Here is a 14,117-nt window from a genome sequence, read left to right as displayed (position 1 = left end):
TTTATAAATTATGTATGTATTACATGTTTATGTATTTCAGTCTTCTAAACAGCGACACTCGGAGACTGGCATAGCCGGCAAAAGAGCCACGACGCTCGGTGAGAAATGAGGAGGGGCACCCGGAGGAAGTGGATGCAAATCTTGAGCGTGGCAACAAGAAATTAAAAAAAAAAAAGCGAGCATCGACTTCGTTTAAGGATGTCATGGATGAAATATTTTTAATTCTGAGGAAGATCCGTTAAAAGGCAGGACATACTTTGAATCATTAGTGATGCTACTAGCACGCTAGCCTATCTCCTGGACATATATATTAGTTTATTCTATTGAAAAGCTATTTTATACGGATTTTTCATATTTCTTCTGATCTTATGGAAAAAAATGAGCGACGTGTTAATATTAAATGTGGTGTTGATCTTTTCGGGCAAACATGATGTTAAAGTAAGTTAAGATATGACTAGTTAATAACGATTTTAACGACTCGTATATAGGATCTTATTATAGGTGAAATCGATCAGATCGAAACGCGTAGAAGCTTGAATTGATAAAAAAAGAACGTGTGTTCTTTAACACTGGCTCCATTGTACGTCGTTTCGTTTAAATGTACGTGCGGTAGTTGCAATTTTTGGGTGGGCGGTCATTTTTGTGTCGGGGGGAGGACATAGCCATGCGGATTTCATCGTTCCTGGCCCTCTTCCGACCCGCTTTACCGCTGATCCTCGGGCTGTCCCTGGGATGCAGCCTGAGTCTGTTGATGGTGTCTTGGACTCGCTTGGACTCGGATGATGCCTGCGGGGACAGGATAGCCAAAGGTGGGAAGCTCTACCTGGGTCGGGGGGATGTGGAGAGGGACGCCGGGGATGGTGGAAGAGGAGAGGGTGGACACGATGACTTCCAGCCTCGTATCTTACCTTATAACAAGGACCCCAATCAGCAGCACAAGAAAGTACTGAGGTGAGTTCATGTCCTTTTTGACACTGGCAGGTGGGTGTTGGCATCACGTGATGTCACGGATGAGGTGGTATTAAAGAAGTTGAGGTGATGCCAAGCAGGAATTTTGACACCTTGGTAAGATCACTGGTGTTAAATATAAGGAGCGAGGCCGGGATATGGCCCACCGGTCCACAGGATCAGGTCGACTAAAGTTTTGAAATTTGGCATTTATACCTAAACATAATTGTTTTTGTGTATGTTTTTGTATTTGGATATGGAACTGCAATAAAATCCAATGCTAAAATACATAAGAAAACAATGCATGATGGTGAACTTAATTGATTAAAAATGGCGTCCCCCAATCTCTATCCAAAAACTAGCAAAAATAATACAACAAAATGCCAAAAAGCTACATACAACATCCAATGCTAAACTTAATACTTGGCACCACCGCTAACTAACACCATAACAAACAATATTTAATTCCCCCAACCAGAACCCGCTACATCCACACCGAACTGGGCATCCGCGATCGCCTCCTAGTGGGCATCCTGACCTCCCGCGCCACCCTCAACACATTAGCGGTAGCGGTGAACCGCACAGTGGCCCACCACTTCCCGCGTACCTTCTTCTTCACGGGCCTTCGCAGCCCTAAAGTCCCTCACGGCATGACGGTGGTGGCACACGGGGACGACCGCCCCGTTTGGCTGATGTACGAAACGGTGCGCCACCTGCACCGTGAGCACGGCGCCGACTACGACTGGTTCCTGTTGGCGCAGGACGACACTTACATGCAAGCGCGTCGTCTCATCCGATTGGCCGAGCACCTCAGCGCCGGGGGGGACGTCTACATGGGTCGTGCCGAGGAGTTCATCGGCGGTGAGGAGAAGGCACGCTACTGCCATGGCGGCTATGGCTACTTATTATCACGTAGCCTGTTGGCGCGTCTCCAACCTCACCTGGACGCCTGTCGTAACGATATTCTCAGCGTCCGGCCGGATGAGTGGCTGGGACGTTGCATCATCGATTATCTGGGACTGAGTTGCGTGGAGGTCCACCAGGTGACAGACCGCCAGCGTCCATTGGACGAAGGGCGAGTGGACGTTTAAAATGTTTTTGAAATGTGTCCCAATAGGAGATGAGGTACCGCTATTTTGAGCAAGGCAAGAACGCCGACCCGGAGCGGGAAGACAGTGTGGACTTTCAGAAGGCCTTCACCGTCCATCCCGTGTCAGAGCCAAACCTTATGTATCGTTTGCATAGGCGCTTCAGCCAGCTGGAACTGGATTGGACATATTTGCATATAGAGCAGATACAGGTAAGATTGGAGTGGTGGTAACTATTTAAGGAACACTTTTTAGGGGTAGATGGTCCATTGATGGATAGGTAGGGTTCTATGGTGTAATGGTTAGCACTCTGGACTCTGAATCCAGTGATCTGAGTTCAAGTCTCAGTGGAACCTGCTCTATTTCAAATGTTTAACACATAAAAACATTTTACTACCTCCCTACAGATTACAGGAATGTAAATCATACACACTTAAATACTGCACATGGGTCACAGTAACTTAATTGATACCATATCACCATAGTGAGTAGTGTATGTGGTTCCATGGTGTAATGGTTAGCACTCTGGACTTTGAATCCAGTGATCCGAGTTCAAATCTCGGTGGAACCTTCAACTTTTTTCAACAAAAAATAAATAAATTAACGTGATTTTAGCACGATGATTTAAATTTAAAAGAATGTTATTTTTCTCTTAAAGTACAATGAAGATAAGGTTCCACCGAGATTTGAACTCGGATCACTGGATTCAAAGTCCAGAGTGTTAACCTTTACACCATGGAACCACAATACACATTTATTGTCACCATCTTTAATCCGTCAAAAATAAAGCCATTACCTCCCTACACAAAAAAAAAAAAACTAAATAAAAAAAATAAGACACTCAATCCACCCCATTTATGCTCCCACAGATGCAGATCAGCAACATAAGCTCATCCACCCCAGAAGGCCCGGCGGCCTTGACATGGCCGGTGGGCATCCACTCCCCCTTCAAACCACGCACCCGTTTCGAGGTCCTCAACTGGGACTACTTCACAGAAGAACACATCCACTCCTGCGTGGACGGCTCTCCAAAATGCGAGCTACGTGGCGCCGACCGCCTGGACGTATCCGACGTCCTCGAGCTAGCCCTGGAACGTCTCAACGCCCGCTACCAACCACGCCTTCGCTTCCTCAAACGCCGCCTCCTCAACGGCTACCGTCGCTTCGACCCCACCCGTGGTATGGAGTACATCCTGGACCTGGCCGTGGACGCTTACACCCAGAAGGGCCATAGCCAGGTCATCGCCAAACGGGTCTACCTGCTACGTCCACTTAGCGCCGTGGAGATCATCCCCATGCCCTACGTAACCGAAGCTACCCGAGTACAGCTGATCTTACCCGTCACGGCGCAAGAACGCGAACACGTGGCGGCGTTCCTCGACACGTACGCCGCCAACGTGCTAGACACACATGACAACGCTCTACTGACTGTCCTCTTCGTCTACGACCCTTTTGAGGCCCAGCGTGTCAGCCGAGAGGACGTTTTCGCCGGCGCCAAGGCGGCCGTGGGCGAGGCCGAGAAGCGATACCCAGACGTGAAGATCCCGTGGATCTCAGTCAAGACGGAAGTGCCGTCACAAGTCAAGCTCATGGACGTTATCTCCAAGAAACACCCGCTAGATACGCTTTTTTTCCTGACTAGCGTGTGGACCGAAGTCAACGGCGACTTTCTCAACCGTTGTCGGATGAACGCCATTAGCAGCTGGCAGGTTTTCTTCCCCGTCCACTTCCAGGAGTTTAGCCCAGCGTTGGTTCAGCAGCCATCCGCCTCCACCAACGCCGACTCCCTACGGGACGGCCATTTTGATCGTCGTGTTTTCGATGAAGCTTGCTTCTATAACACCGACTACATGAGCACTCGCACCAAAATGGCGGCTGACGCGCTGGACAACGAGGAGCTGCTGGAGAGCATGGACGTGTACGATGTCTTTGTACGCTACTCGGGACTGCACGTTTTCCGCGCCGTGGAGCCGGCGCTGGTCCAGAAGTACGCCCTACGCCAGTGTAACCCGCGCTTTAGCGAGGACATTTACCACCGTTGCGTGCTAAGCAACTTGGAGGGACTCGGGTCTAGATCGCACTTGGCCTTGGCGCTATTTGAGCAGGAGCAAGCTAACGCCATGTAGCGCGTGGGAATATTAGCGCTCATATTTATGTGACTTGAATTGAAAGTGGCGGCCAGATAACGCTAGTCGTTCTAGTCCTCAAGTTGTAAAGTTATTCCGGAAACAAACCGTTGACTGCCTTTGTTACCGTTAATAGAAAGTATTCTTTTAGTTTCTTTTGTTATTACAACACGTTTATCTTCGTTAAACCAGTCAGAAAAATGTAGCATCGTGTTTGTTTAGGGATTATTGTCATATTTATATATTATTGGCCAAAGTTTGACTCATAGTTTGAATAGGGTCAATTGGGGAGTCTGTCCAAAGATGGCGTCATTACGCGGTAGTTTTTAACAATTTGGCTAAACGTGCTTTAGTTTTCAAACTTGACTTTTCTTTTTAAAAAAGAAATACAATTCAAAGAGTCGGTAAAAGTTTTATGTTCAGTGTTATATTGGTGCTACGTGTTTTAATGTCCAACTGTTGGGTCAATAAATGTCATTATTGTACACGTGGGGGAGTCTTGACTTTCTTATTTGCAACGCAAATTCTTCTCACTCCAGCCTTCGACATGGCGTCAGCTTCGGAAAAACAAACGTGAAAGGTTCACTTCACTACAAGGTTTGTGAAAGGGGGCTTTTATTGAGGCAGCGTGTTTCCTTAGGGTCGGAACATGTAACATTAGCCATGTGGAAAGTCGTCCATCAATGCTAGCTTGTGTGCGTTACCATGACAGCAACTTGTTTCCGCTACGTCACTTCCGCCTATCAATTAAATACAGCCGTTTTAATATTGAGGACGCCACAAACATCCTTTCAGGAAAGGTATTTATCAATTAAACATACCCAATAATTACAAATAAACAATAAAAAAATAATAAGAACGGACAAAGAAGATGAGCAACACATTTGTGGCATTTACAAACTTTGGCAAGCGCTTCTTTATTTACATCCAGTCCGTCACACAGGGTCACAGCTATTGTCCCTTTTTCTCCTCTTTTTTTTTAATTTTGTATTTTTAATATCAAGTCATCGTTTTTTTAGTGTTAAACACAAGTGAAAAGCAGCCTCGCTTAGAAAAGGAAAAACATGCAAGAGCGAGCAGACACGTTGGAGAACATTTTGTCAAGAGATGCTGCAAGTCCGCTCAACGCCACAGCACGGCGCTAGAAAGCAGCCGAATGACTACAAACTATTGGAAAATGAACTACAAGACGACTAAGTCTTCCACTCTAAATTGACCAAGGTAAGAAAAAACACTGTTAAACTGCTTTGCTGGTTGCTCATTATGTTATTTTTGGCAGAAGACTTACAAAAGGCTTTTTTTGTTGTTAAGAGGGTCACACTTAAATGAAAATAAAAAGTGACAAAAATGTAAACAAACCAGGATAAAGTTGTTTCTTTTGGAAGATAAAAACTCATAATGGCATTTCAGTTGTATTTGATTACCAAAGAACAAATATATTGCAGAAAATATTTTTTAAAGTTATATAAGGATTTTTAGTTGTCATTTTCTTTTGAGTCTGACCCTCCAAGACCCTTAACATGTGTATGTGTGTATTTATATATTTACATCTATTGTTTGATTCACAGAACATGCATAGGCCAAAGTGAAGAAGAGTGAATGTGATTTTCCGCCTGTGAAAGATAAAAAAGGCAGAAATTTTACAGCACAGTGCAAAAACAAAAACAAAGAGCGTCAGCCATGTTGCAACAGAAAACTACATGGAAAACGCCCACTTAAAAGGTAAGTGTCATCCTTCATTTAAAAAAAATGTTGAGTCCATGAAAAGTACTTCTGGTGCAACTATATTTACATTCACATCTTTCGATGATTAATAGATGAAACCTGGGTTTTCGAGCTAGCTATAATAGCATATAGATGAAAAGTAAAATCAAATAAAATATAAATCTAGCTTGTTTTGACTGTTTTGATATAAATTCTGACAGCAGAAATGTGTTTGTCATGTGATTAAGTTTGTATTGGTTAAAACGCAAAAGATTGATTTCCGCATTCGGTTAAATGAAACTAAATATTTAAATTTTATGAAATTCATGTGGAATTAAAAAAAAGTTAATTTAAAAGGACATTTTTAATGTGGTGACACGTACCCTAAAAACGGTAAAAATTGCTACATTTTGAAATTTCCCAATGGATTTTTCACAATAAAACGTTGCTCTGTGAGTTTTTACATTTTAACAGGATATTGACAAAACCCAATTGTAACGTAAATTTGTAAATGACGACATTTCTGCTCTTTTGACACAAAACCAATTCAAAAAATAAACAAAAAAAACATTTTTTTTCACAGCGTAACGAGCACGTTTTAACGTGAAAATCATCACACGACAACTAAAAAGTAAAAAAAAAAATCTGGCGCGCGACAAAAAAAAACACCTTTTTTTGCGTCCGTTTTTAACGCTTTGGCAAACGAGGAGTTTGGAAACCGCAATTTTTGCATAACGCCGCACTTTGGAAGTCTTTTGATTGCGGAAGTCAAAACTCAAATCCAGTCTCAGTGGCACTAATACTTCAAATATTCCCTTTTTTTCACAAAAAATGTCATTATTTATGTGTATATGTCAAGTGTTTCAATTTCAACTCGGAACCCTTCATATTTTGGTTATTTAGCTCCACAGCGGATAAGTAGTCGCGCGTGTCTAAGTGTTGCGGACCGCCAAAGCCTGCTCCAGTTCTTGTCGTCTCTGTTGGATCTGAATGTGGACAAAGTAGGTGGTTATTTTGGGGGTAAAAAAGAGGTTATAGTGATTGGACGGAGGGCTCACTTTGCAGGAGAAGTAGCGGGAGACGGCTTCTTGGGACCAGGGCTGGTGGTAGAACGCCGCCCTGCGCTCTTCCTCGGGGTTGCCCACCACGTCCGTCATCAGCTGGGACAAAAGGAGTGGACAGTTGAGAAGGGAGAAGGAAAAATAGACATTTTGGGCCTTTATGGGTAGATTTGGAGCTCAGCTTGTTTGGCTAAAGGACTGTTAGCTTAGAATAAAATGGACAGGGGGTTTATTGTTGTTGTACTTGTGTAATGGTGGTAGAGTACTTTTATTTTATTTGTATAGTAAGTAGTATGTGCACATTTTTTTTCCTTTGCATTCTAAATTTGTTTTAATTTTAAAAATGGATTTAAATAAGTCACTGTTTATTTTGTAATTGTATAGCTTGATATATCACATTTCTTAAATATTTTTTTTTCCTCACTTTAGAATGTTTTAATTTCTATCATGTATTTAATTAATATATAATATTATTATTTTTCATTTTATTATAATTTTTTTTAAATATTTTTTTCTCTTTAATTAATTTGATCTATTTTTATATTTGACCATACCGCATTTGTCTTTTTAAATTACAGCTTCAATGTTTATTTCAGTTCTTTTTTTTTTACCCCACTTCTGCCTCTTTAAATCTATTTAGAAAAAATAGTAAAAAACCTTGAGATCTCGACTTTGTGACTTGAGCCAGTCTTGAATGTAGCCTTTTGGATCCCGAGAGAAGCTTAGCATAAAGTCCCTCTGGATCTTCAACTGGTTGATGGACTCAATAGTCTCGTGGATCTGCCCCACAACAAGAAAATTATTCAGTTCTGGTTCTTGGCCTTCCAAGCCTATCCCTTTCTTCCTCACCTTGTTATCCAACGTGGCTATTTCTTGCTGGTTGGCGGTGGACAACAGAAAACTGCTCATCTGGCTTTTTAGGGGGTCTTCTACCTCCACGTCGATGTCGTAGCAGGCTGTTTTCTTCTGGTCGTTGGGGTCCACGCTAAGGGGGGGGTTCTGGTCACTGATGTGGGACAAATAGCGAGAATTTTGGATGGTACCTGATGACGTGGTTGATGACGATGGGGTCAGGGGGCAGCAGCAGGTTGGTCAGACGTTGGGGGATCTCTGAGAATTTCAGGCGGGGGCAGTCGAAGATCTGAAAAAAATGGAGATCAGTATTATTATTGACATTTTTGGTTGGTGTGTTTCATTCCATTGCAATTGATGTATTTGTTATGACTGTTTATTTTTGGGTCTGTCTAATGATATGGGCGTACCTGCTGGAAGTACTTATCGCAGTTAATGTACTCCTTGTCGTGCGAATCCTGCAGTTTGTTGCTTTTGACGTACTGCCACAACGCCTGGATGATACACGAACGCGTCTGTGTGTGGATTCCCAGTAGGCGTGCCAGTCGGGGGTCCAGCTTGAACTGGGGGGGCTAAAGGGGAAGCGTTTAGCTATTAGTTAGCGCCATGGTTAGCCATTGTTGTGGTGGTTCTTACCTGGTAGTCCAGCATGAGCAGCAGAGTACAGCGAACACTGACGTCTCCGGGACGCTTGACCTGGAAGCCGTCTGTTTCTTGTGTAGTGGCAGTGCGATGCCACTAGGGGGAAAAAGCACTAATTTCTATTTATGTATAAAGTATACTTCTACTTAATAATTTTTCAAGTTATGGAAAAAGTTTTGGAGGCAATTTTGTAAGTAGAGGCACAATTTTACTAAAAAAAAATGTACAAATGGAGAGTATATTGATAAATACAAAAATATTGGTTAGTTTTAATTTTATATTTATTGTTAGCAACATTGCTAATGGAGTTTAGTCAAATAGTCTTATCTTACACTTTCATTTTGACCTTTTTTTATTTTATTTTATTTATTTTACTGACCTCCACCAGGTGGTTATCCGGTCCATAAAGATCTTTATCCAACTCGATCACCAAACTCTTGAAAAAGGACGAAAACTTCTTCTTCTGCTTTCCCGGCTGAACCAAAAAAAAACAAAAAAAACCCACAATAAATCCACCAAAATCCAACTCCATTTCAGCTCTCTCGTGCCCAATTTAACTTTGCAAACGCTCCCCGGCGCTAATGTAAAGAACAGCTTTAGCCCCGCCCCCCTCTCGCATTTTTGCGGCCTTACTTACGTCATCCAAAAGTTTTCCTTCCACTCGCAGCTCCCACGACGCGATGCTGCCGTCCGAGTCGTCTGCGTCGGGCCGCGCCGGGTTGAAGGTGTTGGAGATGTACAGCCTCAGTTTACGCTTTTGTTGCTAAAGTGGGCGGGGTTAAAGATGTAAGGCGGGGCAAGGGGAGCCAAACAGGCTTTTGTTTTACCTTCATGGGTCTTTTGAGCGCCTCCTGGATGTCCACACGTTTACGCATGATGGTCTGATCCAGCTTACGCTCGAATGCTAGGAGGTCCATGTAGGCCTGGGACTCGGGGACCAGTTCGCGGATCTGAAAAAGTGGGGGCGGGGCTTCATTTATGGTCATTTTTAAAAACAATGCTTGGGCCATTATGGAAAAAAATACAGCCCCTGCAGGCCGTTTGACATATTGACATAAAAATTGGTGGACATTTCCATCATAACTAGATGCACAAAAAAGTCTCTAGGACGGATGCCGAAAAACGAACAGAAAGTCGTCTATTTTATTTTGAAGGAGCCATTCCATTTCTATTTCATAGAAATGGGCCTAAGAAAAAAAATCAGCCCCCGGCACCCCTTTCACCGATTGACACCAAAATTGGTGGACATGTCCATCGGAACCGGATGCACAAAAAAGTCTCAAGGACCCATGATGAAAACTAACCCACAAAGGAGCCACGTTGTTTTGAACACGTCACATGCATTGGATGTCTATCTCTCAAAATGGCAGCCAGTCAATTTAAACCATCCCTTCACAGCTAGAATACAAATAAGGCTTTAAAAATGGATGCCTCCATTGTCCCCAACGGTCATGTGAAATAAAAGAAAAATGGCCTCACCCTTTGCGGCAGGATCTTGTCGGCCATTTTCCTCCTCTTTGCACTGGAGAGAAAGAAGAGTGAAGAGAGAAAAAAAGGGGAGCATGTTACTATGGCGACTGTTAGCGTAGCGCCCGGCCCATCTGCTAAAACGCTGGGCCACATCCAGCGTCCCAGCTGCGCACGGCCCCAAAAAATGACCACCACGTCCACCTGGAGAGAATCCGGACGGAAAAAAATGGCCGCACGTCATTGGCCGGTCTTTGTTGTTGCATTAAATTCATGCAGTTGAGTCCAAAAAATGGGGATTAACGTCGTTTGAATGTCGGAAAACTGGTTAGTTTTGTGTGGGTTTTTAAGGGGGGGTTTATGCGGGAACCAAAGCTAGTTTTAGTTGACCAGCTGTGATAGGCGTCCCATTTTGGGGGACTGGGATATTTGGCTTTTCATTTGTTGGGTGTCACGATTTTTAGATGTATTCAGTGGGTTTATCATGTATTTTTTATTTTTGTTTTTATTGTGGGGAAGTAGTTATTATACATTAGAAATGTTTTATGTTAGCATTAGCTAATACTGTGTTTATAAATGCTATACAGGTGCTGGTACATAATATTTGAACATTTCTTTTAAATATTATATCTTATTATAATTCAGGTAACATTTTTTTAAAACCAACCAAAACAAAATTAAAGTATAATAGAAAAAAAATACATTTTTAGATGTTATTTTTGGCAATTTTTAATGATTATATTGGACCATATTGATATAATAACTATTGATCTAACTGTCAATTGATGTTTTTCCAGGTGAAATGGATTGGACGCCTATCGCCATCAACGTCTACGCCGCAGGACAAAAAAACGGTAGGACATTTAATTTGACCCTCCTAAAAGCCACTAGTCTTGAATTGGAACCATTTTTTTCCCATCATGCCATGCTCCAAGTCCAAAACATGCAGCCACCACTAAAGCTACCGTGGGCGTGTCAAATCCTGTCATTCGGGAAAAGGGGGAGGAGTCAGGGAGGGAGATAGGTGGCGCTGTTGTTGCTCTTTGTGCCAGTGTGATAAGGGGAGGGATTTTAGGTTGCCAGGTTTTGCAGGGGGACGGTGGCAGAGGGGGGGGGGGGGGGGGGGACATGCGGCAGAACGGGCGAGCGTCCTACTTGGATCCGAGCGAGGGATCGGATTGCGGCTCTCTGGCGTCCGCCGCCGGCCTGGCCGCCATCTCGCTGGCTCCCGGGAATCCCAGCGGCTTCCTGGGGATCGGGGTCACTCGTTAGGGGGAGGGCGCTTGGGGGCGGGGCTTTGGAAAGGTCCAAATTGAGGGTAAAAGTCGCTTGGACTTTGGCAAAGTGGACATTTTTGGTGGACATTTCGGGTCCATGATGTCGACAGACTACCTGTTGGTGACCGAGTACTAGTTAGCCCCTCCCATTCCCAAATTGATTGGACGTTGGAGAATTTAGATGGAAAGGCAGGATGCGGTCGACTTGGCAACGCCGTTGCCGGGCAACTTTCGGCTTTCTCTTGACGAGCCACTTCAAGGCCAAAAAAAAAAATCAGACAAACGGAAGTCGGGAAAATTGCTAAAGAAAATTGGATTTATTTGTGGTATTTTTTGTATTTTTAGGATTGTCATAATGTTTGCAAGGATCAATTTAGGAATAATAAGATTTTTCTTGGTGGCATGCTTAGCCAAAAACACAAAAAAAAAGTATTTCGGCGCCATAAAATGCTAAAAAGCTACTAAACGTATGCTAACGTAATTGAGCGACCGAACTAGCGCCTCCATTTTGGGGCGACACGGCGCCCCCATCGTAACTCACTTTCTGGTCCGGCTCTGGACGGCCTGCTGCTGCTGTTGCTGCTGCTGGACCTGCTGGGATGGCGCGGGCCTCTTTCGCCCCGCCTCCATGGCCGGCGAAGGCAGGCTGGGTCGCACCGCCGGGTTGCCTCCGTACGGCGGGCCGGGGGGGCCCATGGGAGCTCCCTGGTGGGGCATCCTGGCCCCGGATGGCACGCCGGGACGCTAATGACAAAAGAACCGTGACGTTAGCGCTCATTTTTTCCACCCGGCGGCGCCAAAGTAAACCACGCGTTCAAATCCGTCTTGACGCCCGGCGACAACTGGCGGGGGGCGTTCACCTGCGCCCGCCCACCCCTCCCTCGGTAACAGCTGCGTCCCGAAGAGAACCTGCGCGGACTAAATGGGCAACTGTGGTGGGAGTCGGACATTTTGGCTCGAGTTTGAGCCGCAGCAACAAAGCCTGGAAAAACCCAAGTCGGCCATTTTCAAAATTACTTGGATGGACTCCTAACATGGCCCCCAAAGGGTTGGAAAAGTAATCAGTTCATTTAAAAAGTGATAAAATGCACAAAAAGTGGCAAAAAAGGACATGTTTTTCATTTTGGGGGAATTCCAGGACTCGTATTTTGATGGACAACCAACTTTCCCTTGAGAAGACGGAAAAATAAATCACCCTTGACAAGTTTTCCACCCCATGGCGTCAAGTTTGGTGGTCTTAGACATCATTTCGGACCCACAAAATGAGCAAAATCCAAGAGGAGCTCCAATCCAAGACACCCACAAGAAGATTTTTGAAGATTAGGGGATTAGATTTGTAAAAAAAAGTAAAGCCCTGACCCAAAATGGCCATTTTTCATCAACTTCACCCAAAAATAACCATTAAATTAGCCAGATTAGCCATTTTAGAAGATTTTTTTTTTGGTAGAAGGTGGGACGTCCAATTTTTTTGTTGTTTTGGCGTCATGTTTGCGCTTTTCAAAGTCCCCCCGCGATCTTTAGACTGTCCACAAAGTCACGTGGCGCAAAAACAAGCGAACCGTGGGGGGGCGGCGGCTTTACGTGCCCAAAAATATCACCAAACGCGACTAAAAACGGCCTTTTTTGACGACTCGGATTCAAAGGCGCTGACAAAAAATGGAGCTGATCTGAAGAACGAACAGGCGTCGTTGTCAATCACGTCGCCGGCCTGGGGGGAGGCGGGGCTTTGAGGGTTCGGGGTTAGCGAGGAAGCGGAGGAGGAGGATGAAAACAACCCGTACGCCGCTTCTTGGTTTTTTTTTTTCTGCCGCTTCAAATGTCGTCACTTTTGAGGACTTTGAACATGTGACGAGATTTTTTTAAAGTGATGGTTTGCTTTAAGCCCCGCCCACTCAAAATCGTCTTTTATTTGGCTATTTTTAACTCGTCGACGTCCACAAACCAACGTTTAATTGTCAATAATAATCATTGTTAAATACAATGTTATGGGTAGTAAAATATCTTTAAATAATCATTATACAATAGCCACTAAAAGTTAGCTTAAATCGCTAAATTAGCTTTTAACATAACAGTACTTTGGCCAAACCCATTTTAAAGACATTTACCTCCCAAAAAGTATTCTTTTGTCATTTAAAAACTTTTAATACCACTTTTTGCCAATCCAAACCCCCCAAAAACCCACACACATTGCCCCAAAACACACACACACACACACATGCGCACGCACTTCACCAACAGTCCCGCGCGTACATCCCCGACCTGACATTTCGCACATGAATGGAGCGATTGTTCCGCGCCGCCTGGCCTCCGTTAACGTCCGCCGACCTTACGCCGGGGGTCCCCCCCTCTACCTCCCCAGCGCCATGACCCCCCTACCCCTCCAACCCACCTAGCATCCCCTCACCCCCCAAAACGCTATCCCAAAGATGGGTAAACCATCCGACCCGGGTCTTTTCGGCGCAATCCCCTCCGTCTGGGGTGGGGGGGGGGAGTCAACCGGCAATAACCTTCACATGGCCACACGTACGACAACGGCGGCGGCGGCGACGGCGGCGGCTTTCAATGACGAGCGAAGCAATGGGCGATGGCACTCACCACCCCATGGACCAGGAACTCAAAGAGTTTGCTCTTGGTGGCCTTCCTGGCTCCCCCCGCCGTCTCCTCCGTGGCCATTTGCTGCGGTCCCGCCGCCGCCACCGCCGCCGCCGCCACCACCGCCGCCGATCGCTCCTTCTTTTGTCTTTCCCTCGCCAGCCTCCGGTTCCCCTCCCTTGCTCCACTTTCCTTCTCTTTGTGCTCTCCTCCTCCTCCTCCCTCCTCCTTCTGGCTCTCCTCCCTCCTCCCTCTTTCTCTCTCTCTCTCTCTCACTCTCTCTCTCTCTCCTTTCCCCACTGAGCGTCCGCTATACTTTTAAGTTGCCTTTCAGGAGCTCGGAATGTCGCTTCCAAAAAG

General features: G+C 44.9%; 2 protein-coding genes and 3 non-coding genes across 5 annotated transcripts; 3 read left to right on the top strand and 2 right to left on the bottom strand.

Annotated features, from left to right (window-relative positions):
• Positions 1-51: 51 nt before the first annotated feature.
• On the top strand, positions 52-4,647 carry chpf2 (chondroitin polymerizing factor 2). Its single transcript, XM_077736046.1, has 4 exons — positions 52-951; positions 1,427-1,991; positions 2,066-2,248; positions 2,906-4,647. The coding sequence occupies exons 1-4, from the start codon at positions 665-667 to the stop codon at positions 4,160-4,162; spliced, it is 2,292 nt and encodes a 763-aa protein (XP_077592172.1). The 5' UTR covers positions 52-664; the 3' UTR covers positions 4,163-4,647.
• Positions 2,321-2,392, top strand: trnaq-cug (transfer RNA glutamine (anticodon CUG)). Its single transcript has one exon. It is a non-coding gene; the product is annotated as a tRNA-Gln (tRNA).
• trnaq-uug (transfer RNA glutamine (anticodon UUG)) lies at positions 2,536-2,607 on the top strand. The gene has a single exon. It is a non-coding gene; the product is annotated as a tRNA-Gln (tRNA).
• On the bottom strand, positions 2,708-2,779 carry trnaq-uug (transfer RNA glutamine (anticodon UUG)). Its single transcript has one exon. It is a non-coding gene; the product is annotated as a tRNA-Gln (tRNA).
• A 2,089-nt stretch (positions 4,648-6,736) lies between the features above and the next one.
• On the bottom strand, positions 6,737-13,978 carry smarcd3b (SWI/SNF related BAF chromatin remodeling complex subunit D3b). Its single transcript, XM_077736047.1, has 13 exons — positions 13,761-13,978; positions 11,707-11,909; positions 9,901-9,943; positions 9,249-9,371; positions 9,059-9,184; positions 8,801-8,896; positions 8,416-8,517; positions 8,190-8,351; positions 7,971-8,068; positions 7,777-7,912; positions 7,585-7,707; positions 6,925-7,026; positions 6,737-6,852 (listed from the first exon to the last, which is right to left on the bottom strand). The coding sequence occupies exons 1-13, from the start codon at positions 13,836-13,838 to the stop codon at positions 6,799-6,801; spliced, it is 1,446 nt and encodes a 481-aa protein (XP_077592173.1). The 5' UTR covers positions 13,839-13,978; the 3' UTR covers positions 6,737-6,798.
• Between the last annotated feature and the right edge of the window lie 139 nt (positions 13,979-14,117).

This window comes from Stigmatopora nigra, chromosome 16 (genome assembly GCF_051989575.1).
Source record: "Stigmatopora nigra isolate UIUO_SnigA chromosome 16, RoL_Snig_1.1, whole genome shotgun sequence".
Lineage (NCBI taxonomy): Eukaryota > Metazoa > Chordata > Actinopteri > Syngnathiformes > Syngnathidae > Stigmatopora > Stigmatopora nigra.
Note: the sequence above shows the minus strand (reverse complement) of the source record. Positions and strands in the feature narration are given on the sequence as shown.